The 27,261-nt window shown below is 40.1% G+C and overlaps 1 protein-coding gene and 1 long non-coding RNA gene across 4 annotated transcripts in view; one reads left to right on the top strand and one right to left on the bottom strand.

The window, feature by feature from the left end:
• LOC307043167 (ras-related protein ORAB-1-like) overlaps positions 1–3,631 on the bottom strand; it is a 35,058-nt gene extending 31,427 nt beyond the window's left edge. Inside the window, exon 1 of one of the 2 annotated variants that reach the window (XM_079687452.1) lies at positions 3,293–3,631. In XM_079687452.1, coding sequence (XP_079543578.1) covers positions 3,293–3,306 — 14 coding nt within the window. In that variant the 5' untranslated portion in view covers positions 3,307–3,631. The remainder of the gene's footprint in view (positions 1–3,292) is intronic. The other variant, XM_079687451.1, reaches the window with a different exon arrangement.
• Positions 3,632–17,037: 13,406 nt separating this feature from the next.
• On the top strand, positions 17,038–21,215 carry LOC307045453. 2 transcript variants are annotated; one of them, XR_013809921.1, is made up of 8 exons: positions 17,038–17,275; positions 17,971–18,040; positions 18,122–18,236; positions 18,414–18,512; positions 19,027–19,138; positions 19,321–19,488; positions 19,626–19,780; positions 21,046–21,215. It is a non-coding gene; the product is annotated as an uncharacterized lncRNA (long non-coding RNA). The 2 variants fall into 2 exon arrangements; XR_013809922.1 differs by having other exon boundaries at positions 17,971–18,236.
• Positions 21,216–27,261: the final 6,046 nt, after the last annotated feature.

Genomic DNA, 27,261 nt, shown 5'->3' with positions numbered 1-27,261 from the left:
ATGCATAAATAAATAAATGTTAACTAGGTAAAATAAGATATGAATGAACAACAAAAATAAAATAAGCTACATTTATTTGTTATTGGCTATGGTAGGTTATTGGTTATGTTCACATACTTATTTGATTATTAAAATGTAAACCGATCTTTTTCATATGGGCGTTTTAGAGTTGTACCCCCTAGATCAGGGGCCGTATTCACAAAGCATTTTATCTTACCGCTAGGAGTGCTCCTAACTCGCGCTAAAACATTTTACGTAGGAGTTTTTTCTTAAAAGTTATTCACAAAGCCGCTGAGACCTACTCATACTAAGGATAAATCACTAAGAGTGAACTAAGAGTGACGCGCCGTTGCTATGGATGACGTCGATTCTCGTGCATGAGTTTAGAAGCGGTCAGTACGGTGATTGGTTGTTCAGAGTAGGCGGTCTCGGTGAAACTCATCCGCAACATCCCACAAACGAGCCCACTAAATCACCGAAAAACAAGGAAATAGCCTAGGCTAGAAATGTATTCCTATCAAATAGTTATGGACATTGCAGTTAGCAGAATACACGCATGATGACAAGTTTGTGCAGACCACCATAATGACGTTGTATATGCACGTTAAAGAGAGAGAGCAAACAATAAAAATACGTAAATTGCATTAAATCGAGGAGGCAATCAAAAGCACCCTGCAAACTATTATCCAATGAGCATATTTCCAGCACTTAAACACTTTCAATAACAGCCCATACCGCCGTTAAAGCCCCCCTATCATGATGAATGAAAACAATCTTCGTGTTGATAGAATGTATTTTCTTTCTATTGACGAACACGTCCTCATCTTTTGATGGCGCAATTATTTTTATGTGCGTCCCGTCAATAGCACCGACCACACCGGGCATAACTGCATTGCCATGAAGTTGGCTTTGATTCTGTGTAGTTGTTGATTGTCCAAAGGAAACCGGATAAACTGTTGGATGATATGTGGTCTAGAGAGCGCGTTGATGGTTTGGTTTATGGCACGGCTGACTGATGGTTGCGATATTCCTAAATCGTTGGCATTGCAAAGTTGCATTTTCCCTGTTGCTAAATATCGTAGTGTTGCCAAACATTTTATTTCCGGACTAATCGGGTTATTCCTGTTAGTCGGGGATGTTATTGCATCCCGCACTAATTCCACAACAAGTTTGATACCCTCACGATTTAGCCTATATCTCTTGATCAATTCACAGTCTTCCATTGTCTCCAAAACATTTCGTCTCTCAGCCATTTTCAGATTCTTTGTGAATAGGTCTTATTGAGTTAGGAGTCCTCTCGAGGACTTTTAAGCTCTCCCAGACTTAGGTGCTACTTTTAGCCCTAAAATCCTTTGTGAATACGGCCCCAGGTCTCTAGTAATTATGTGCTCAAAGTGCACCAGATTGAAGCATTTTACTGTAAAATTTTCAAAATAAAATCTTCCCGGGGGAGCATACCCCCGGACCCCCTTAGAGGATGTGATGTCCACCCCCCAATTCAAACATGTTTATACAATACTGAATACATTTGAAGCCATTTTGACGTCTATTACCTATGTCAATAAGTTTCTGTTTTTGCAGTGTATTTGTCTTTTGTAGAGATTTTTCATTTATTCTTTACATATAAAATGTCGGCTAAAATCTCACCTAGGGCAGCAAATTGTCTAGAACCGGCCCAGGTACTAGGCCTCAAGAGCCTTTCTTGTGCTGACACATAGAAAGAAATTGGCGGGGCGCACTTCGCACGCGCAAAAAAATTCCACGCACTCCACGCTCACATTATGCTGGGCCCACTTGCCTTAGCACCGCTGCTATGACTCCATCCTAGGGGAAACACTGCGTTTGCATGATGGAGAGCAGCAAGGTGATGAAGGGACCTTTGAAGACAGCGCCACTGCAGAGCATGCGCACTTCTTACCTCATAATTATGACTTTTTATCTCATAATTATGACTTTATCTCATGACTTTTTTTATCTCATTATGACTTTTTATCTCATTATTTCGACTTTCTTATCTCCTAATTATGACCTTTTATCTCATGATGACTTTTTATCTCATTATTTTGACTTTCTTATCTCATTATGACTTTTTATCTCATTATGACTTTTTATCTCATAAAGACTTTTTATCTCATTATGACTTTTTATCTCAATTTCAACTTTCTTATCTCATAATTATGACTTTATCTCATGACTTTTCATGGGGATTTTATTTGTTTCAAGTGGCGGAAATGGGTTAATAAAATGCAAACCGATCTTTTTCACATGGGTGTTTTAGAGTTGTACCCCCTAGATCAGTCTCTAGTAATTGGGCGCTCAAAGTGCATAGATTGAAGCATTTTACTTAAAATGTAAAAAAAAAAATCTTCGCGGGGGGGGGGGGGCTCCCTCGGACCCCCCTAGAGGATGTGAAGTCCACCCCCCAATTAAAACATGTTCATGCAATACTAAATACATTTGAAGCCTTGTAAGCTGTCCACCATGTCAATATGTTTCTCTGTTTGTAGTGTATTAGTCAGAGGTTTTTCATTGCCAGCTAAAATCTTGTCGGGCAGCAAATTGTTCAGAACCGGCCCTGGTGTCATCCCCACAGCACCCCCCATTTGAAACATGTTCCCACGGCTATGCGGCCTATAGCATGTGATCTACATGACTGAGAGCTGCCTCAGCACAGAGCACATGACTTGCACTGAGTCATGCTCAGCACAGAAACACTTACCTTACTTCTTCAAATCGCTAGTGCAAGTTCACGTGTTACCAGACACTCGATAGATTACCATTATCATTTGTGGCTAGTACGTGAAACAATTTACTAGCCACTTGCACATTTTAGCATTTGGCTAGTTTCTAATGCTTTGCACTGCTGGGCATAAACAGCGTATGACTGCTGCAGCTGTACGTGAGCGTGTAGCAGTAGGAAACTCTGACACAAGCACCATTACTAACATCGGCAAAAGCGAATTTTCACTAGGCTAGATACATTCAATCAGCTCATTCTAGCTTAGTTTAGATTGTCCCTGACAATAGAGTCTCTTCAATATGTCCTGCGCATTAATATCCTGTAGCCTGAACGTTACACATAGCTATCCACTAATAGGTGTTAACATGAATATCCCACCATATCCATAGTAATGTTAAAAGTATCTCAGACTGGCAAAAGTAGATATGAAGGCTAATGTCAGCTGATGTTAGCCGCTAACTTAGTAAACTGCTAATATGAAGTTCTTTTCACACGGTAGTTTGTTATCACAGAGCTAAGCTCTCACACAGTGGTCTTCAGGCTGATACTTACTATTCGGGATTCATTGTGGATGCGGTGTATAGTGTATCCCTGTCTGCAGATAAACAGCTAGCTCACACTGCTCCAGAAACACAGCCGGCTAGTTGTTTCTTGTTAAAGATCCAAAATGGCTGCAACTCCAACCAGCTGATGAGCCGAGTACTGAATATCACAGATCCGTCAGGTGGTTTTAAGTAGTGATATTACGTATTGCGCCGAGGCTTCGGAGCGTGTGTCGAGTAATCCCCGAAGCTTTTTGTGAAGCATGTATCGAGGCTTGTATCGTTTTGGGCCAGTGACGTCATCGATGACAAACGAAGCCTCGCTGCCTGTCGATACCGTCGATACCACGTGACTGCTTCAGGAAGCGATTCAGATCGGTTGACCCGTTGAACCACAACGCTCATAATACCCATGGTGACATAATAATAACCATATTACCCCTCCTGTACCCGGGCCCGCTGGTGACACAATGGAATTACAAGAGCTCAGAGCTCAGACCCTCACTTATATAGAGGTCGGAACATGTCATAAGTATAAATAGATACAAGCATACATAAATGTAAGAATAAAAACATGAATAAATAAATGAATAAATACAGGAATAAATATCTTATAGTGTTTTCAGGGATATTCAGCATGTGTGCTGTGGCTCAGCTGGAAAGCAGTTGACTCACGACCGTAGGGTCCCTGGTTAAACGACTCGTCAATACGTCTTTTTTGTTGTTAATAAAAGCTACAGCTAAATGAGATAATGTAGTTAATAAATGTATTCTTTGATATGGTTTAGCCTTTAGGGTTACAGGCTACAACATGGTTAAGTTTATGAATATTACTAAGGAATACAAATCCCTCTTTGCAATGTTTACCAGCCTCCTTAGGCTTTTCAATCACAATCAACTGGAATAAAAACAATATTGTTAACATAAACATTTTATGTTCGTTGTTCAGAGTTATTCTAAGGCTTTACTCATTGGGAACTCGGTATGAGATAGAGCACACTGTTGAGATGTCCAATCTGCCTGTTTTACAAACTTTGACCAACAGGGGGTTTGTGTTCAAATGAAGCCCATGATGAAGCCTCATGAGATGAACCCTTTTGCGAACCAATTGGCTGGAAAGCTTCAAAGCTTCATAAGGCTTCATCTCGCCATCACTAGTTTTAAGATGCCTTGTGTGTCTGGGGCTTTTAACTTGGTGTACAGCCGTACATGGAACGGTAACCAACTGTCTGTGTGTTGTTACCGCAATAGAGCTGTTACCGGGAGAGATCACGTCATTAGTGAAACATGGCAAAGAACAGACACCAGCGGTGTCTGACTGAAAGATATACACAACTTCCGGTCACGTGACGTCACTGTATTCTAGCGCCGCCATTTTGGTGTCCGGTCACAGCAAGTCATTACAACAACAGAGAACACAGAGGAAGCAACAATGAAAGACACATCGTGAATAATAAAGTGTGTGGATATGCCTGGGATTTGTTGTGCTGTGGGCTGTGACAATAGTCGCCAGAGGAACCCAGGACTACAGTTTGTATCGATCCCCAAAGACTTTGACCGTCGTAATAAATGGCTGGCTGCCATCAGAAGGGATCACTGGCAGCCGACATCTAACTGCAGATTGTGTAGTCAACACTTTGTTTCCAGTAAACTCTTAACTTATTGTTATCTTTTAGCTTCTTTTGTCAGAAATAAGTTTTCTGAATACTTCAACATAGATAATTCAGTTGCCGAATAATAATTACCGTTAGCAGTGTAATGGGAACATAGCACGAGTCAAATATTCCCAGTTTTGAAAGGACTGCATTAGTTTTGCTTTGTGTTCCTTTACGCTTGAAACCGACTGCATTTGAATAAAAGACACATTTCTGGCAGAAAACTGAGAAAGAAATAGCCGTTCTCAATATTATTGAATGCATGCCTTAAATTACTTGTGTATTATATTACATGTATTATTGCTACTTTTACTTAAGTTAAGGATCGTAATACTTGTCATTATCTTATTAGGCGGCCTTATACACACATTAATATTCTACCATGTTTGCCTCTGTCTGCTTAGGAAGAAAAAATGACAACCCCATGAGTCCTGACTACATCCCCAGCCTGTTTGCGCACACGTCAGCTGGACAGCGGCAGAGAAGCATCTATGCCACCAGCAGATTTGAGCATACTCAGCAGATGAAAAAGAAACGGACTGAGACTTTGGTTCCTGATAGTGGCCATGAGAATGTGGCACCTTCCAGCACCAGTTGCGGCTTTAACACCAGCACTTTTCCCGCTCTAGCTCCGTGCTAGAGCTTTTCTGGTTCAGCTCCGGTTTCCCTTTTCTGCTCCCGCTCTGTTCACACCGCCCAGAGCCCGACTGTTGCAGCCGCTGCTGCGTCATGACGTCACCGTTTACATCGCTGATTTGCTCCCCAATGGCGCTCACAACAACAACAACGGGGGACTGCGTCGGGTCGATGATCGTGTTGCTTTTAATCATACGAAGTCAGATTAAATAAAATAACGACTTCTCCATGCTTATACTTTTCTCTTGAGTGCTGTGGTTCATTGTTTATTAATGTGTTTCAGCGGCATTTACCGACCGCTGCAGTGCTGCTCGTCCACTGGAGTTTATTCTCCCGTTAGCTCCGGGTTAGCTAATACTTTAGAGCGGCCTCTCTAAAGTATTCATTGTCTGACTGTCACACAAGCAGTTGACACATATCCCCAATTCCCCTTAAGTGGATGTGTGTCAGTCTGAATTGACGCTGTTTGGCATCACAACGCTGTTATTAAAGTGTCTCTGGTATAAAATGGGTGATGTTAGCATAGCAACCGAAGGTAAACTGACTTGCTATTGCAATCCTATTGTGGCATAAGCCATTTTCAACAGGCACATTTTACCGGCGTATTTTTCATTATGATTCTACTTGTGATAGTCGGACAAGACAACCTGTGCAGCCCATGTATTGATTCCATCCGATAGCTGCTATAATACAAAACAAAACGTCTGCCTGCTCTCCACAATGATCAATAACAGCAAACGGATGGTCAAAGTAAGGTGCAAATAAACAGAATCACACGAAGCCTGGTTAGTGTTGCCTGACTTTATAAAGTGTGTTTCTTTTTATAAGTGTGTGGTTGCCTTCTAGTAACTTTGCTCAGCACTACTGCTTGTAGGCAGGCATGACGAGACTCTTCAGTCAACCCATGTTCAGGGGAGGTGGGTTTAGTTTCCTGCACGCCTCGACGTAAGCGAGACGTAAGCTCCGAAGCTCTTGCCTCTAGACCGACAATCTTTTGGAGCTGAAAACCGGATTCCGGAGCTAAGAGGCGGCGCCGCTGCGGTGTGAACAGGGAAAAACTGTACTTTTCAGGCTCCAGCTCCGAGCCGGAGCTGAAAATGCGTTTTGTGTGAAAGGGGCAAGTAATGCCACTGGGCTTGACATTAGCTTAGTTGAACAGGTAGAATGTGTGAAAGATGACCAGTTACTCTCAAGCCATTCTTAGCTCAGGTATTGTGGAAATATGCTCAAATGCAGCCTGCCAAGCTACAGTCAAGGCATTGACAAACGATTGTGCACGATTAAGAGCTGAGGCTATTGTCTGAAGGACAAAGTTAATGTGCTGTCTTTCAATGAAGAAGCCTTCAAAGGAAATGATGAGATGGTACAGGAACTAAAAGGCCTACCTAGCTATGCTAAAATGATGGTTGTTTTTGGCTTCCTGTCTTGGTTTGTGAAACCCGGTCCACGACTGACTCCCTTTCATAGCTTTTTATTAACACTGATGAGAATGAGGCTTAAAGAGCCTGTGACACGAGTTTCCCCCATCATCCAAACCCATCAATTTGAGTAAATATTGTCCCCTTGAAAACCGTTACTGAACTGATTTTGGATATTTGTACTTTGATAACCATTAATCTGCCCTTCAATGTTGACCATTTTCTAGATCTTCTCTGGGATTCTTCAAGTCCCGCCAAATTATGTGTGACGTCATTGCGGGCACAGCGCTCCAGCTGCACCGTTCAGGATCCCAGCATCTGCATGTAAATGCACGATGGGGCACACAGCAGCAAGCTCAGACAGCGATGACAGTTTAATTTTGAACGTGTCTGAGAGCTCATATGAGGCTGAAGGATCGGTTTATGTTGTATCTGTTAGAAGTTTAGGAATTAGGTGCGTCAATATGGGCGATCATACGGTCATGTAGCCAGTGGTGGACTGGGACTAAAAATCAGCCCGGAACTCTCGACCGGCCCACTTCGGTACCACTAGTAAATTGTCAACGGGGGGAGTGGGGGATGTGCTAGTGACTTATCCGACCGACCCACTTCGGTACCGGCCCATCGGGATTCGTCCCGATGGCCAGTCCGCCACTGCACCCAGCCCAGCCCAGCCCACGTAAACTGTCAACGGGGGGAGCCTCGCTGCGGGGAAACGGTGGACCTAGTGTCCCAATCGGAGTGGGAATAATAATAATAATAATCCGTGCATTTTATCCATTCATTTCCCCAACATTGTGGTAAAAAAAACACACGTTTAATCCATGTTGGTGTACTGCTACAACCAGTGGTGTAGTGGGGATGTTTTTACTGGGTGGACGGGAGACACTATGGACGCGCTCGTGAACTGTCAACGGGGGGGGGGGGGCTTGGGGACCTCTGTGTCGCCTGTCAGCGCAACTTACATGATGCCGTTTAGACAATATAATAATAAAGGGCGTTGCCGGCTGTCAGCGAACCGATCCGGCCTTACTGCGCGACTATCACTCAAATGCGGGACATAGTCTCAATGTGTGGGACGCGGGAAAAATAATAAAAATGCTGTGTGTGCAGTCCCTCACAGTGCGGGACACCTGGTCACCCTATACACACAGTTCTGCCCCTCACACACACACGCTTCAAATCAAGTTGCATAAATGCTTGAGCTACGTTTTTATTATAATTACTGTGAAATCTGCCTATTATGTTTTCGTCATTATTACAACAAACACACACTTGCAACTGATAACACTGGCAATGATTTTAGATGTATTAGACTATTAAAAAAGAAATCATGCTTCAAATAAGTGGGGGTACGGTGTACCCCCGCGTCCAACGCCCACTACACCACTGATTGCAACTACAAAAACCTAAGGTTTGTTTTCTCATCAGGAAATGCAGACCGGCTCAAACAAAAGATTTTTAAATCATCATCCTCACGATCATTTAATGTATCATATGTTCGCTGAATTGACATAAAAGCACTAATAAATGTAGTTTCATCCACTTGAGTTTACAACTACAAAAATAATCGATTTGTTTTTATATCACATCCGACGGGAGGAAATTCAGCAGCTCTCACTACCGATTTTTAATCCTAATTTAATCATCATCTTCACCACGATCATTTATGTTTATGTTCGCCGAATTGACATGAAAGCACTGACAAATATGAATATACTGTAGTCAACTTCATTAAACGTTATTAACGTGCCTAAACTCAGTAATTCACCATTTCTACACATGACAACACACTTTGTCCGTGTTTGGCTCTCTCGCCGCACAGTGAAGCGTTCCCGCATTGACATCACTTCCGGCTTCCCCCAAAACCTCAAAATGAGTCGAAGGAATTTTCCCGCGATGTTCGAAATTATTGATATATATCGGAACGGTATCGCTTTTTCTTTTTTAAACTGACGGTTCGAGATTACTAGTAGTCCACTATTTCATTGCACAACAGTTGTTGGGTTCGTGTCACAGGCTCTTTAACTTACCTTTATATGTTTTTGTTTATCTTTTTCATATGTCTAAGAGCAGTGTTGTCAGAATGTTCAACAATACTTTAGATGTCATGTATGTCAGACTGTCACCACTTATATTTTGGCCCTCAAACGATCAAATTCAGGTTAGTCTGCCCATGTGTTTCAGGGATAATTTTAGCAACTGCACTTCCATCATTGACTGTTTTGAAATGTTTGTAGAGAAGCCAAATAATTTAAGGGCACGTGCACAAACATACTCCTATTACAAGCACCACAACAATGTAAAATATCTAATTTCTATAACACTACAGGGTGTTACATCATTTGTGTCAAAGTGCTGGGGGGGACGCACAAGCGACAAGTACATTACAGAAAACTGCTCATATCTTGAGAAATTATCACCAGGAGATGTTGTTCTTGCTGATAGAGGCTTCAATGTGAAAGACACTGTGGGACTGTATAATGCACAGTTGAAAATACCAGCATTCACCAAAGGCAAGCAGCAGCTGCATCCACTGGAACTTGAATCCACATGGGGACTCGCTGCCGTCAGGATCCATGTGGAAAGAGTCATTGGCCTGGTCAGGAACAAATACACCATCCTTCAGAGCACCATCGCGCTGTCTCTTTGCCAAGCAGCCACTCAAGGACAACCTACTTCCCTTGACAAGATGGTAACAGTTTGCTGTGCTCTTTGTAATGTCTGCCCATCTGTGGTACCCACAGAATAGATAGATACTATTTGTAAGTCGCTTTTGATAAAAGCGTCAGCTAAATGAAACAAAATGCTTATTGTGTATTCCCTTTTCTATGTTGGTTGGATCTTCTCTCTATTATCTTTACAATTAATACATTAAAATGTCCAGTTTTTAACTAATAAACATCAGTTTTTCCAAGTATTTGTTCCATGAATTTTTTTTAAATACTCCTACTTATACTACAATGCATTTCTAAAATGCCAGGCTCATGGCAAGCACAGGTCATGACACCATCTGGGGATGCACCAATCCATAACAGCTCTGGGTTGAGGATGAGCCCTGGTGCTGCAAAATTGATGTCTTCATGGTGATCTTGCATAGCCACCAGGTAAGACTTTTTGGCGGTGTCCTCGTTTTGCAAACCCCATCTGAGGAAAATAACATGTTATTTTGGAATAAAACTCATCACTTTCAAAAGTCCCTAAAACACTGTTATTAGAATGTAAATATCTTGTTTTACCCTCATAATATCTAGTTACTCAATTATTTTATTTATTCATGATGAAGTAGTGGAAAGAATGTATGATTTAGTCTTGCAGCCTAAATGTATATATATACCTGGTCGCTTCAGTGGAAAACTGAGAGGAGCGAGGATAGCAAACTCTTTTAATCAAAGACGAAGAGCTCTCTGTCTTGGCTGCCTTATGGAAGGATGACGCAGTAACTCTCCCTGCTCTCTGCTCAAACCAGACTCTCGACCTACTCTGTTTCCTGGTCTTCTCCTCAACTAACAAACACTCAAAAAGAATAGAACTATCAAAAGAGCTGTAATTATCAGAAAGCAGTGAAGTTATTCTTAATGAATATAGCGATGTTTAGGATTTAGCATTCTGACATGCTTTTATTTTACCGTAAGCCATTTCTATTTCTTACCTGCTCTGGTGTGAGATTCATCTCCTCAAAGACTTTGGCACCCTCCTCTAGCAGTGCAGGCAAATCCAGTACAAGTCTGCTGCTTTGATACAGACTGGTAAGGGGTGTTGGCAGATCGAGTTGTACAGTCTTTGGCTTGTATCTGTGGGAATGGCCTTCAATGACCGACAGGATAGCACTTTTCTTGGGCTTTGTCTCTTGTTCTTCACTTTGGTGGAGTTGTTCACAGAATAACTTTAAATCATCAGCAGATGGTCTCATGTGCTGAAACAGTTCTTCGGTTTGAACTTGTTCTTTATTGGCGAATATGTTAGACACCTCATCGTACTTCACCATTTTAGTGCTAGGCTGTGTCCATGTGCATGGCTTCTCTGTGCATGTCTGGTTTTCTCTCTTCTCAACAGCAGCCAAAACTGTAAGGGATTAGTTTTGTATCATAAAGATAAAGCAACACTTTCTCAGAATAAAGCAAAACTATGAGTTTAAAAGAAAAAAAAACTGAGTCAAGCAAAATAAAATAAATGTAAAAAATAAAACTATAAGTTGCAAACAAATCATTTGTGTAATCATGTAAACTATAAGTCTTTTTTCTTTGTTTTAACATAGGTTTTTGTTTGCAGTTCTTGTTTCTTCTTTCTCAATGATCACACTTTTGCTCTCGCTGCAGCTCTTCTCTTTTGTGCTCCCTCATTTTTTGTTTGAGATTCTGACACAAACGTCCCAGGTGGGCGGGACTTTCAGGGGTGTGTCCCCATTGGCAACTCCGTTTTTGAGTGACAGCCCACTAAACCACAGACCATACAGTGCAACTCATGCAGCAAACTCCGGAGTCCACTCGGCCACGTTACGGCTCTTCTACACTACAGGCATCAAAAAATCTTGAAGCTGGGCGTGTCTGAAGCTTGGCGATTTTTTGCGAGCAACGCCACCAACAACCAATCACATGAATCTCCCGCCCCCGACATACAAAGCAATAGCAATGTTAAAACTAAGTAAACTGGATATAAACTTTCCAAACAGGCGAAAAACCTACCAGTTTCACCCACTGTCTCTGCCACCTCCCTCCATGCCTGGTTCCTCCGGCTTGTATCCCGGTCAATAGTTCTGGTCGTAAAGAACCGGGTGATTTGCTACCGTAATATCTCGTTTGGGATATGAGGAAATGAACTGCGGTCTGGCTCTCCCAGCTTGCACGCGGTTTGATTGGCTGCGCTTGCACTGGCGGGATTTGCATAAACGGGATTTGATTGGCTGATGCTAAGCATCGAGCATCAAAAGTTGAACATTGTTCAACTTTTGATGCCGATAGATGCTCGTGATGCTTGCAAAGCCATGCCATGCTCCCCACAATGCAGTTCGGCGAAGATTAAAAATCTTCTACGTCACCCCATTCAAGTGAATGGGCGAAGCGTTGAGAGCATTTTTTGATGCCTGTAGTGTAGACGAGCCGTTACGGTACGTCTACACTACAGGCATCAAAAAATGCTTTCAACACTTCGCCCATTCACTTGAATGGGGTGACGTAGAAGATTTTTAATCTTCGCCGAACTGCATTGTGGGGAGCATGGCATGGCTTTGCAAGCATCACGAGCATCTATCGGCATCAAAAGTTGAACAATGTTCAACTTTTGAGGCTCGATGCTTGGCATCAGCCAATCAAATTCCGTTTATGCAAATCCCGCCAGTGCAAGCGCAGCCAATCAAACCGCGTGCAAGCTGGGAGAGCCAGACCGCAGTTCATTTCCTCATATTCAAAACAAGATATTAAGGTAGCAAATCACCCGGTTCTTTACGACCGGAACTATTTACCGGGATACAAACCGGAGGAACCAGGCATGGAGGGAGGTGGCAGAGACAGTGGGTGAAACTGATAGTTTTTTCGCCTGTTTGGAGAGTTTATATCTAGTTTACTTCGTTTTAACATTGCTATTGCTTTGTATGTCGGGGGCGGGAGATTCATGTGATTGGTTGCTCGCAAAAAATCGCCAAGCTTCAGACACGCCCAGCTTCAAGATTTTTTCATGCCTGTAGTGTAGACGGGCCGTTAGTGTTGGTGCCTCCTGGGGAGTTTTCATGAACATATCGGACTTCTCGTTACGGCCCGTCTACACTACAGGCATCAAAAAATCTTGAAGCTGGGCGTGTCTGAAGCTTGGCGATTTTTTGCGAGCAACGCGACCAACAACCAATCACATGAATCTCCCGCCCCCGACATACAAAGCAATAGCAATGTTAAAACGAAGTAAACTGGATATAAACTCTCCAAACAGGCGAAAAACCTACCAGTTTCACCAACTGTTTCTGCCACCCCCCTCCATGCCTGGTTCCTCCGGTTTGTATCCCGCCCGGTAAATAGTTCTGGTTGTAAAGAACCGGGTGATTTGCTTCCGTAATATCTCGTTTGGAATAGGAGGAAATGAACTGCGGTCTGACTCTCCCAGCTTGCACGCGGTTTGATTGGCTAGCGCTTGCACTGGCGGGATTTGCATAAACGGGATTTGATTGGCTGATGCCAAGCATCGAGCCTCCTTTTGATGCCGATAGATGCTCGTGATGCTTGCAAAGCGGTTATGGCTAGAAAGGATCCGTCTAATGTAAATATGACGTCATGTTCTCGTTCTAACTCTCGTTGTAATCGGAGCGGCTCGGTTGTAATCGGAGCGGCTCGGAAGCGCAGTCACGTGGCTGAATGTTTACGTTTGGGATGGCGAGAAACTAAACTATATTAAGTATGTAAATACTTGTTAGCGGTCTTGCTGTTGAAAGAAGAATGACAACACTGTAGATCAGCAACACTATGGTTTATTTTGTATTCACAGGCAAGTCAACGTTGTTGCAGTAAAAGTCCCAAGATAGCTCCTGCTGCAATAAAATGTATGTTGCATGTTACTGCTGTAGATGTGTTTACCTCTTTTATATCCCGTTGGGTAGTTTAATCTGCAGCAATGCATCATATTCTATAATATCATCATATATGTGTAGCTTTGTCTCTGTCGTATCTTTCAAAAGTAAAGTGAAACAGCTGTTTTCAGCTTTGTGATGATGCATTTTCCAGCTGATCCAAGAGGCTTTTTAAACACCTTACTTGGCTTAAGAGGGAGGGGAATTTTCTCAACACATAAAGGAACACTTTATCCTTCAGTTTATCACAAACATTACATCAACACATTTGGAGATCCTAATTTGAATCCAGTCTGTAATTTGATATTAAGGTTTTAATAATGAAATGAGGTCATGAATCGAGTTCAAGGTTAAGATCATCTTTATTATCCTATGTACAAAAATTAACATACAACATTAATATAACAGTAACGAATAAAACAAAATAACATTATGCAACTCTGATCTTCTTGCTGATACTTTTCAAAGTTACTTTTACATTTGCTCTACTTCTCCTGCTACTGTTTGCTCTGCTTTCAACTTCTCTTTCAACTCTGCTCTTTACTCTGCTTTCCCTGTTTCCTCTGTTCTCCTCTCCTCATGTTCTCCTCAGACTATCCTCCTTTTGCTGTATCCTCTCCTCTCCTGTTCTCCTCTCCTCATACTCTCCTCCTTTCGCTGTCTCCTCTCCTCTGTTCTCCTCATCTCCTCTCCTCCTCAGACTCTCCTCCTTTTGCTGTTAGATATTTAGACTGTAATGACAGCTTATGATATACTTTTTATAACTACATCCTTTCTAGCCATAACCTTGCAAAGCCATGCCATGCTCCCCACAATGCAGTTCGGTGAAGATTAAAAATCTTCTACGTCACCCCATTCAATTGAATGGGCGAAGCGTTGAAAGCATTTTTCGATGCCTGTAGTGTAGACGGGCCGTATGGATTGCTGTGCATTAGCCTTGTGATGTGTAGTTTATACTTTATTCCAACTTTAAATATTTTAATACCTGAACACACTGCTGCTGTTAAATAATTTCCCAATTTGGGATTGAGAAAGTGTCTGTCTATTTATTTTATAGATTAAGAAAAAACACATCTATGTATTTTCAAGCTAAAGGTGATACACAATATAAACTGTATACTATTATTTTTCAAAGACATGTTTCAAAAGCATATATTGCTATGTTTAGGAGGACAACCAATTAAAGACTGCTTTAATTTAACAAATTCTACAATATAAAAGTGGCAGATTTGCTTTATTAAACAGAGCAGACCTAGGTTGCATACCAACACATGCTCACATCTTAATATGTTGGTCTGAAGAGCTGAAGCATTCATACACAATGGATACAAATTGTGTTGTCTCATTCTATATCCTGTGACAAAATGATATACATTTAGCATTACAAATTCGACATACTATTCCTGAGGAAGACATGAATAATCAACAGATTTGAATGGAATCTCTCACATTTTCATGTAGAATAAAGACAAAAGAGTGATTATGCAAATTACATTTATTGAAATTTGAACTAGAAGATGAAGTCACAAAGAATGTTTTAAATAAAAGGACATAAAACAAAAAGGTGGATAATAATAAAATCTATTAAATGTATATGTAAAGACATTTGGTCAAATGAAATAACACTGAGCAAGTGATAACAGTAACGCCAGTGTGGATGAAGCTGACTATGGAATGCCATTTAAGCCAAAATTAAATAAATACATAAATAATTAAATAAATACATATATATATTAGGGCCGGGACTCGATTAAAAAAATTAATCTAATTAATTACAGGCTTTGTAATTAATTAATCGCAATTAATCGCATTTTTAATCACATATAAATATTTGACCTGAGAACAGTGAGAAGCAATTTTTTTCACATGGATTTTAGTATACCATTGAATAATGACTGAATACATAAGCTTAAGCAACAAAACATTGTTTATTTTTTTCAAGGATGTACTTAACCAAGACCAACAGAAAAGTGCAATTTTTGCCATAAAGTGTAGCAATAGCATATTTAGGAATATAGTACATTTCAGAGATTCAGGTAGCCTATAGGTAGGTAGACCTTCTGTAAACTATAACACTTTGTTTTTTAAGTATAACACAATACTTTCAAGTATATTCAGAACATTGGAAACCCTGACTATTAGAAAACATCTCTCTGTTGCTTCAGAGGCCATAACAGACTTTGTTGATTTAAAAAATCTAATCAATGTCAGTCCAACTCTCTCAATAACCTTGGCCAAAACAATAAACAGTTCAACATAAAGTGCCAGTTGCACCAACAACATAATAAATAGTTCAACATAAAGTGTACTGTACCATTTAAAATAAAATAAAAAAGTGCCAGTGATTGACCTCAATCCCTCCTATTCTTCCAATATCCTGATGAAAAATAAAATCTCTCTGTTGCATAGGCCACTGTTTGATCAACGCGAATTGGGTGTGGGTCCTTGTACTCCGAGTTGGGCTAACGTACGCGCTAGCTTCCACGCTAGCTGCTATATGTTTTGCATTGAGGTGATACTTGAGGCTTGATGTGCTGCGATGATATGCGAATTCCTTTTTGCATAATATGCCAACAACTGTGCTCTTATTGACGCTTCCATCCGTCCGTTTTTTAAAACAAAATGTCCCATCCACGGGGCCAACCAAAGCGGTCTCATCAGCTTCTTCGTTCATGTTTGACTATTGTTCACTGTGGTTTGTTGTTGTTTGAAGTCATGAACGTTAGTTGGTGCTCCAGTATAATCGGTACCCCTGAAACTCATCCAGTGAGAAACGTTCCGCGGTGCAAAAATAAGTGCGATTAAAATGCGTCAATTTTTTTTAACGCGTTAATTTTTGTGTAATTAATTAATCTTAATTAACGCGTTAAAGTCCCGGCCCTAATAAATATATAAATATGCCTATGAAAATAAATTCTGAAATAAATAAATGAGGCAATAAATATGTATACATTTACATTTAAATACACATTTATTTATTTCATGGGACTTTTATTTCATAATGACACATTTATTTATTTCAAGAGACTTTTATTTCATAATGACACATTTATTTATTTCAAGAGACTTGTATTTCATAATGACACATTTATTTATTTCAAGAGACTCGTATTTCATAATGACATATTTATTTATTTCAGATGACTTGTATTTCATAATGACGCATTTATTTATTTCAAGAGACTTTTATTTCATAATGACACATTTATTTATTTCAAGAGACTTGTATTTCATAATGACACATTTATTTATTTCAAGAGACTCGTATTTCATAATGACATATTTATTTATTTCAGATTACTTGTATTTCATAATGACACATTTATTTATTTCAAGAGACTTGTATTTCATAATGACACATTTATTTATTTCAAGAGACTCGTATTTCATAATGACATATTTATTTATTTCAGGTGACTTGTATTTCATGATGAGACATTTCCATTCCTTATATGCAAATGAACGGGGCGTGGTTAGCTCACAGATCCAGACCAAAGCAACAGCACCACAACACTGACTCAATAGCTTTTGTTTCACACTCCAGTACTCTTAAGTGGTATGCAAACTGCCAATAAACCAAACCGGTTCAAGAAGCATTCTTGTGCTTTTCTGGTGCTTAACTGGTTCTTCTCTGGTCTTATCTGGTCCGCCCAATGCTGCTCTTCTGAGAGCAACCGCTCTGACAGCTCTCTCTAGTCTCTACTGGGAAACAGCTAAAAGTCCTTCTGGAGGTAAGCAACGCTACATAATTACACCCAGTCTGAGAGTGAAATATGTCTCGAAGGTGCGTTTTGCTTTCTTACAACGTTAAGTTAATGTTAACCTAACCTTAAGTTTGCTAGGAGGCTATTGTTACGAGCTAGCTGTCTTAGCTAACAACAGTTAGCAGCTAACGATTTCTGCAGTTTGTGTTGCCCCTGAAAAACGTGATGTAGTTATTTAAGGGTATGTTAAATTAACGTTATTTTACAAGTTGAGAGAGTTAAATTGTGTTTACAATCGTCAATGTAATGCACGTTAGAGGTTTTTAGTTGGACATGAAGTTAGCTAACATTAGCTAACTCTACCAGGTTAGCATGTTAAGCTGTACTTTCTGTGGCAGCTAGCTTAATACAAAGAGGGGTTTTGTGCTTCATTGCAAACTTTTCTTTGTTAATCTACCTGAAACTGTAGGGACAGTTTGTTTCTACTCAACTATACAGACCATTGTTGAGGAGATGCAAAACATACTGTACATGAGTTGGGTCCAACATATACCTTGAGTAATGTTACTTTGCTGCTAAAAATGAAACATCATTATCAGATGAGGACATCACCAAAGTGTGTGAGTCTGTCAGGGGATTTGATATGTTCTCTGCATGTCATACACACTGCCCTGGTATTACTTATCTTGTAAAATGTAAGTCTCGCTCTTGTCATCATTCAGGCTTTGCATTTGAACTCCTATGAGTGGTTGCGGACTTGAAGGGAACGCCTTCCTGACATCCAGGAAAAAGGTGAGATTCTAATACATTTGAATGCCAAAAGCAAGTTATTGTTTTTAACTTTTTGAATATGATTGTTTTGGGGCATTTCAGTTTTATTGGACAGAGGCAGTAGATATCTACTGGAAACAGTGGAGAGGGAGGAGATGATATGCAGCAAAAGGCCCGGCCGGATGGTTGCTGCTCCGTGTGGAACGTGTTCTATCAGGTAAAGCACTTTGGTACCCAGTTATTTATGGTATTGAGTTTGAATTTAGCCTTTGGAATGTATATTCCAACAGTGCATTGTAAAGACTGAAAGATGTAAAGCTTGACATTATTTGGTCTTTTACTTAAGCGGATGTTTGTCCTCCTGTCTTCTCTTATTTCCTTATCTTTTTTTCAGGTGTAACATCTAACAATGGCTGTACATGACAGAGACCTCCTCCACCTCTTTGCTGTCTTACTAGTCAATCCTTCTGATCAGGTCCTTTCCTAAATAGTGGTAAGTTTTACAGTTCAGTGTACGTTAATTTAGCAACTTAATGCTTTACCGCTGTTGAATAAATCCTATATTGCTAGTCATTTTATTAAAACTACGATTTGTAAACATTTTGATTCCAATTACAATAATATTTTTGTTATAATTGTAAAACATATCTTAACATCCATCAGCAATCAATACAACAAATCATCAAACACTAAATAGAAGAAATCTGGACCTATTTCTTTTTATACAGCAGCATGTTTTGGGACTGCTCATTGATGTCATCAAGAGCCATTGAGTCTCCCTTTTGTAATCGGCCTCTTAGAATGTTTATAATTTCTTTGTATCTTAACATTCCTATAATAATTAGTTTTTTTATTGTTGATATTGTTTTGTTCTTTATTTTTGTTGTGAGAATCACTTTGCAATTATTGTGTTAGTGCTATATAAGTAGTTATACTAATATTATTGTTGTTACCATCATTACTATTATTAATAATGTCTTCTTTGTTTTCTTTATTTATCGCTGCAGAAAGGATCATGCCAGCCCACATCAAACACCTGATCAAGAAGTTGTGAACCTCACTGCTGCGGACACCTGTGTGATATTCGACTCTGACTGGAACCCTCAAAATGACCTGCAGGTACGATATATATATCTGCTCTGTCTGTCCCAAAGATAGTTCAATAGGGCTACAACAACAACAGTCTTTCCGTTTATTCCCTCGGTTCTTTAAGTGTATATTTTCCCATTTAATGCTTAAAGACGTTGAACAGCAGCTGCACATGATGCTCTTTTGACCCCTCTTTTAATTTCTTATTTCAGGCTCAAGCTCGGTGTCATCGTTTTGGCCAGTCTAAGGCGGTGAAGGTGTACCGTCTGATCACTAGAAACTATGAGAGGGAAATACTGGACAAAGCTAGTCTGAAGCTCGGGCTGCACCGTGCCGTCCTGCAGAGCACAAGTGGGAACAAAGAAGGCAACAACAACGGGGTGAGAAAAAGAAAATCTGTCATATTTCTTGATGCCAAGTCATTTTTGGGTCAGTCGCTGTTGCAGTACGCTTAGTTTATTTTCAAAAAGAGTTTTCTAAATCCACTTGTGTAAATGTCTCTCTGCGTCGCCTTTAGCCGGTCCAGCAGTTCTCCAAGAAGGAGATCGAGGACCTGCTGAGGAAAGGAGCCTACGCCGCCATCATGGACGAGAACGACGAAGGAAATCGCTTCTGCTAGGAGGACATCGACCAGATCCTGCAGCGAAGAGCCACCATCATCACCATCACCAGGTAAGTTCTTAGCAGCACTAGCCACTTGCTCTTTTTGAGACACCAAGTACTTGGTTATTTGAAATGTAATATTGATGATGTAATAATTAAAACTAGGGATGGGTACCGAGCCCCAGTATTAACGGGGCCCCGGGGCTGAATTATTAAAGACCGTGGTACCGTTAACGTCCAACGTTATCAATCTTTTTATCGGTACTGGAGACATTTAAAAAATAGATGTCATATGTATTATATCTACATAAACATTATATCGCAGTCTTACTGTCGCCAACTCCGTTTCTAATATGCAATAAGACTACAAAGTGCGTCTATGGTTTATTTTCGATCTTTCCAATCCAGACGAGAGATCTCTCTCCCCTGTCGGTGTGCGAGGGGGTGGGGCAGTTTACACACAGAACCTGCTACATGCATACACACACACACACACACACACACACACACACACACACACACACACACACACACACACACACACACACACACACACACACACACACACACACACACACACACACACACACACATTCGTGCGCACACAAACACATGGCGGAGAGAACTAAGCGCCCCGAGGGTAGTTATGTTACCCGTCTTGAGCATGGATGTATAATAAGAACTGGATACAGCGTGGGAGGCGGGGTCTCGTTCTTTCCTATGAGAGCTGCTCATTGGCGCATAAAGTCAAAATGGCCCAACTTTTGAGAGAGCGAAATGTCACAGATTACCCGTCATGCCTGGCTGTCAGAGCAGAAGAACCCGTTTGTGCGCTCACAGAGCATGCGCCGCTTAAGCCTCGCCCCCCGAGCACACACTCTCGGCTCACTAGAAAGAATGGAGAGAGAGAATAAATCTAGATTCGGCTTTTAGTGCATTTTACAACTTTAAGGACTTAATGATTCTAGGGCTATACAATAGTTCATACTGGGTAGTTTATTTAGTTTCAAAAAAATTATCCACCGATATACAGACGTCTCTTTCCCAATGTTAGTCAAGGGGGAAAAAGCATTTCTGGGCCGGTCGACGTCACAGACTGATAAGGAAATTGTAGTACCGCCGTTTGGACACAACGAATATTTTCCTCAGAGTCCGGCGCACTTCCTGGGGGCTTGGTCTTGAGGTGGAAAATGCTCGTTGCCAAAAGTGCAATAAGAATTTAGCATGTAAGGGCGGTAACACGAGCTATTTGTCTAAACATTTAGCAAAAGTGTACCACATTCAGACGGAGGAATGCACCGGGTTGTTAAAACATTGTTGTTTCTTATTTTCAGTTTGCTTCAAGCAGTGGCTGTACGAGAAAGACGTGGAGGACCAAGAAATGCTGGCCAGATTGGCAAAGACCGGAAGATACATAACAGAGAAGATAATGGATATTAACAAGAAAAAGAAAAAGAATGTTTATAATTTCTTTGTTGATGTTTACATTTTGAATTATAATATACATATACACACATATATATATATATATATATATATATATATATATATATATATATATATATATATATATATATATATATATATATATACATTTTTAAATATAAATGCATCTATTTTAGATGATATATTTATTTAGATGTAGGTTTTTTTTGTAATATTATTGTATTAAGTATAATTTATTAAATAAAAATACTGTTATGAACACTATACAATGTCTTTATTTTGATAGTTACCAGAATACATTGTATATTTAATACTAACATAAGCTGGTGATAGATAAATGCTGGTCTCCTGGTATGCCAGCAGACAAATATTTATAAAGAAAGAAACAGAAGGGAGGAAATGATGATAGCTACACTCAGAATAAATCACACAGCATTGAATGGTACGCTGCATGTCATGGGGAAAAGTAACAGTGACAAGTGTAGGAACTGTGGAGTTAAAGAAAATGTGGAACATCTATAAAGCTGAAAGAGAGAAACTAAAGGATAACGTTTTAGAGGCAGAGAGGGAATGGAGTGTGGTTGGTATTTTGGGAACCAAAGGAGAGGGAGAAAGAGCTACCAGAAAGGCACTGTTTACCTTTAGTGAAACTGGGGTAGGTACAATTATCTAACTTTAGGTCAGGAAAGATCCTAGATTGTTGTTTTTTTTGTTTTATTTATTATGTTTTTTATTTATGTATTTTTGGATTAGATCATAGATACGTCCATGAGTTAAGAGATGGAATTATATGATGATCCACACTCATGTACAGTAGGTGGCGGTATGCACCTTAAAGTTGTTTGCGTTCTGCCAAAAAATCGAGAGAAGAAGAAGTCAACTGGTTTGCCAACGGAAAATTTACACCGAAGAAGAAGAAGCGAACATTTCTGGCGGGTGAAATTTAGAGTATCAGATTACATGCGATGTCTGACTCTGAGAATTTAGTAGTTTGCCTTATAATCCTTCTCCTCCATTTTCTTCCTCTTCTCGAGTAGTCAGTGTGGTGCTCTTGTTTTGGTCTGGGTCTTGAAGGATTATTTGAATTATTTGAAGGATTAAAGTAACGTGTTATGGCAGGAAAGTTAAATCTGGTATATTCATTTTAATGTCACCTTATATATATTCATGTGTGTTAAATTTGAAGGGACAAAGTATCTTTTCCCTCCCCCAATATATTGAGGTGAAGTACTTGTGTTTAGAGAAGAGATGGGAGCATGGGACACCCTTATTTGGGAATAGGGCCAAGACTCTGGAATGTTTCCCTCGTAAAAGAAGGGTGTGCGTTACACAATCTTGTAGCAGATGTGTGTGTGTTTTCATTGCAGTAAAATATATGTGCTACAGGATTACTGGTCAACTATACCTCTGTTCTTATTCTTTCATGTGTGGGTACTAAATGGCTACAAACATTGTGGAGAAATTAGCTTAAACATCTTTCATTACTCTATATGAAATGGAAGCAGTTTTTTATGACAGGGACGAGAGAGTTGGGGGAGGGAGCGCATTCCGAGGAGTTTCAGCATGTCAATTGTCAGGGGAATCGACTTGTTTTCAATAGAGGTGTGTGGTTGGTTACTTTGTGTTAATAATAGCAGTATGTGTAAAGGAAGCTGGAAATATACAATGTGAAACCTTTTACTTGAAGTAAAGATGTGAACAATAGCTCAAACAAATGGAAGGGCCATAGGTAAGCCTGTGTGAAGTTTGACTATTTGAAAAGCATCTCTAATACTGCTTAAGAGCATAGGTAATGTGTTCCTCGTTGTTATTGATATGAAAGTAATTAACATATATTACGTATATTTAGCCAACTATAACAACTATATCTTAAAACATACTTTTAACTTGTGTGTGGCAGTCAGGAGGCGGGAAGATGGACACAGGGACAAAGGGCCATAAACGGGATGTGTGTGTGCTGGCTACAAGCTGCTGTGTCGCACTGATTGGGTGCGACAGGCCATGTGTTGGTCTCTGCCAATAAGATGACCTCTGGGGGAAAGCACGTACACCTCCTCCTCCTGTGTTTTAGTATGAAAGACTGTGTTTTCCTTTGGTTCGCGCTCTTGTTTTTCACCGGCCGTTCCTGAGACCTGTCTCACACGGTGGTAGAACCTGAGCCCGGAGTACTCTGCAGAGTGCTTCGTGATTTCTTTGTATTTGTATTTTGTATCGTTACTGTTTATCATTAAAGCAAGATTATTGTTTAACTTGTATTCTGGTGTTTCTTAATCCCTTCCTTTTCCCGAATTCACCCAGCTTATGAAACGACACGCGGAGACGAGGTTGGTTTTCAACATCCTCCAAATCTCCAACAAATGGTGACCCCGACGTTTCTGAGTGGGGTGTTTTCGGGGAAGAGACCACCAGCGGCAAGCGGACGAATGGTCCGGAGAAGAGGCCTAGAATAATCTCTGACAACTAAAACGAGGATCCTTCAATTGAAAGGTGAGCAGACAAGCCTGTTTCTATCGAAGGTCTGTAATTGGCTAAACTAAATTTTAGAGTTGTCAGAGACATATTCCGGTGTCATAGTTGTTGCGGTGGAATATACAAATACATATTTTAGATAGGTAGGAAAGTTATATAACATAAAAGTGAATCAACGAGGTATGTAAGACGAAGGTGAAAGGCCCCGTACTTTTTTCAGAAAGGAGACGGCTGAAGACTCGTTGGGGGACGTCCAGTGACCGTTTTCAGACGGCATCCAGGAGACGGATCTGAATAACAATTCTTAGGTTCATAGGAATCGAAGTTGAGTTATAAGTAAAATCCAAAGGAGAGTAACGCAACCTTCAAAAAGCAATTTTGAAGTGACCGGACCTCATTAATCCTTTGTTCTGTGGGGGTTGAATCTATAAAGCCAAGCGTCACATCGTTGAAAGACGGTGTTGAAGCGCGCTGAGAGGCTTGCTAAACTTGTTGGAATAAACATCGGACAATAAAAGCTGAATAGACTGTACGGGGAAACATTTTTCTGTGAATATTTACTGGTAACAGAAACAGCCGAAGTCAGATGAATAGATACGAAGTCATAATGAAGGGAGAATTTTAACGAGAGGAGCGTGAGTTAAGAGCTTACGAGGACAGTGGGTTCAAGCAGAAAAATTGAATAAAAAGATAGCAGAAGTGCTAATTGTTGAAAGAAGCCCCCCTTTTCCAAAGGAGAGGCTGAGAGCTACAGCAGGGGAGAGAGAAGGGGGTGTCAGTATTTGTCTGTGAGAGTTCCCCCCACCCTTTTTCCTCTCGAGAGCAGCAGCAGCAGCCCGGAGGGTGTCTGCTTGCTTTTTTCTCTAGTGATCTGAAGTTGGAGTGAAATACATAGAAAATTAACAGATCAAGGTGTGATTTGAAGTGGTAGATATATTGAAATAAATAAGAAACAATGATTTGCTGCTATTTAAATATAGTCTTTGAGAACTGATTGATACCGTTGCATTGCGTTGTGAATTTCATGGTATTTGTCATTAACTAAGGATTGTACTTAATTATATTCCAAGGGGAAAATTATATTAAATACAGGAACAAAAGAGTAGAAAGTAAAGAGAAGGTTTTTGTAAGTTTGTCAGAGGGAATCTATTAATGTTTAAGCATGACAGAGGTCCTGCACGAGGTTTTGCTCCAGCCATCTCACACGGTTACACAAAGGGGTGATTTATGAGAAACTTGTGGTCAGGAGAAATGAGATGTTTTGGAAAGTAGACAGAGAGAGAGAGAAAAGTAAGGTTGTTGCTAAAATATAGAGAGTAAAAGTTATATAAAGTTAACTACTATTCGGGAGAATGTCATATTGTTGAATGAGTAACCTAAAATAAGTGAAGATGGTGAAATAGTTTGATTAAGGATACAACCGGTAACTACTGATTAAATACACAGTGATGGTGTACATGAACATTGAGAGTAGATTAAGTTGTTTTGTTCTTCATGCTTTTCACCAGAAGTCATTTGAATTGTTATTATTTTTAAGTAGTGTTGTTTTGTGTTATATTTCTAGACTATAATGTACCCACATGCATGTGGTTTCTTTGTCCCAGTTCATTTTAAAGTCAGCCGCCTCATGGCTAAATCTATTTGACCCCATGAGGTCAAGAGTCATTCTGTTAGACCACCATCTTGTGAAAAACAAATCATTGTTCTTTTGTCACATTTTGAATTAGAAAAGAGTTCATTTTGCTAGATCAATTTATCTATAAATGTTGTAGTGGGAGTTTTGTGTTTGCTAACATTTTTAGGAACGACAACACTAGGAGATGAGTAAACTCAAGAATCCGTGGAGTGTAAATACATTGAGAAAAACACATTTTTATACTCTAACTTTTTGCACATCATAGACAAGGAATTTAGACAGTATAAATAAATATTCACCAAAAGTAATAAGTAAAATGGAAAGTAGACATGGGCCTACACTTGAGTCAAATTATATTACTGTGATCTGATCAGTGTGCTCTGCAGGTTTACTATTGTTCTAAGTAACAGTGGGATTTAAAATATTGGAGAAAGTATGGAGATGTTCTTTCGTAGTGTGTGAAATATGTAATGCTTGAAACAGGTATTTCAATTTATGGAAGAAAATGGTTTCCTGAAAGAGTCAGGTTGGGTAGATATGTAACAATGGATGAAACAATTTATAGAGGGAGTTTTTGTAATATCATTAGTAGACATTAATGGTGTTGTTTAGATGGCATTTAGCAACTAAGACAGATAGTATGATTAGAAAGAGACAGAGTGGAAAGGGTTGGATTGATTTAATCTCAGTGTGCTAGATTTCTTATGGATAATGCGTCCCGGGACCTGGACTCCCCCTCTGAGTTAGAAAGGCTACGACCCCGTCCCTCCAAGCAGACAAAAGACCCAACCCAAAAGGAGGCTCCTCCTTCTCCATCAAACAGACAGAGAACCGGAGCTGAACCGTCTCCACCTGAGGCATCCAGAACCAAACCGCTTGCTGACATACAGAAATACTCTCATCAGTCCCTCAGACAGGGCATGAAGCTGAGCCACGAGATTTGGCACAGGAGCAGAGTGGGGGACATGAGAGCAGAATCCGCCCTCCATGAAGCAGCAGAGAGGCTGTAAAGGGGAGATGAAATGCAAAGCAGTGCAAAGAACAGTGGCATGATGGGGGCTGCAGATGTGACTGGGCTAAAGGCTGCCTAAAACAGTTACAGCGGATGGATTCAAGAGCTGATGGACTGAAGAGAAGACAGAATCAGAGGAGTTGGCATAGTCGATTTGAAGTGAGGAGGTCGGGGTCACGGCTTGAGACAACCAGGGGAGGAGAAAAGGAAAACGGGAATGAGTGAGTTTACACATAAACACACTTATTCACAAAACGCGCATAGAAGACACCACATTTAAAGAACTTGAATTGACTTGATAAATAAGTAAAGATAAAAAGAGGTATTAACCATGAATTAATCTATTGGTAAATTCAAAATAGCAGTAAAGAGGAAACTATTAATGTAAAATGAGAAAATCATCCTAAAAACACACTGAGGGTTAAAGGGGGAGACATGAGGGAAATATGCACTACACTTTAAGCAGGGGGTGTTTTGGAGTAGCACAGTGTAGAACCATATTCTTCAATCTTTCCATCATATTAATAAATTATTCTTCAAGAGATTTTTATTCATGTGTGAATAAAGCAGTGATCTCATTTGTTACAATATTGATTTCACCATTGTGGCATAGTTATTACCATAGGAGGGCTTTAGGATGGAAACTGTTTTTAATCCTTGGTAAAGTAAAGGGTGATGGTTGCATGTTCGGACACCCAAGGTTCCACACACTGCTAAAGAGTTTAACATTGTTTTTAAGTAGACCAGAATTGAAGATAAATGAGTATAATGAGCTATGAAATGCAGAGCTACACAGATCCTAGTAATGTTTTGACTTAAGATAATAGTTATGTACACAAGTTTCTGAATTAGATTTCTTAGACATTTTAATACTACTTAGTTGTAAATAAATTGCAGTAGTAGTAGTACTATTATGAAGTGAGTTTTGTACCAAGTTGCAGGAAATGTGGGAAGCAGCCGTCCCGATGACAAGTTAGAGATATCTGA

The sequence above is a fragment of the Notothenia rossii genome (assembly GCF_949606895.1).
Source record: "Notothenia rossii genome assembly, chromosome: 6".
NCBI lineage: Eukaryota > Metazoa > Chordata > Actinopteri > Perciformes > Nototheniidae > Notothenia > Notothenia rossii.
The sequence above is the reverse complement of the archived record's forward strand: the minus strand, read 5'-3'. Positions and strand labels throughout refer to the sequence as shown.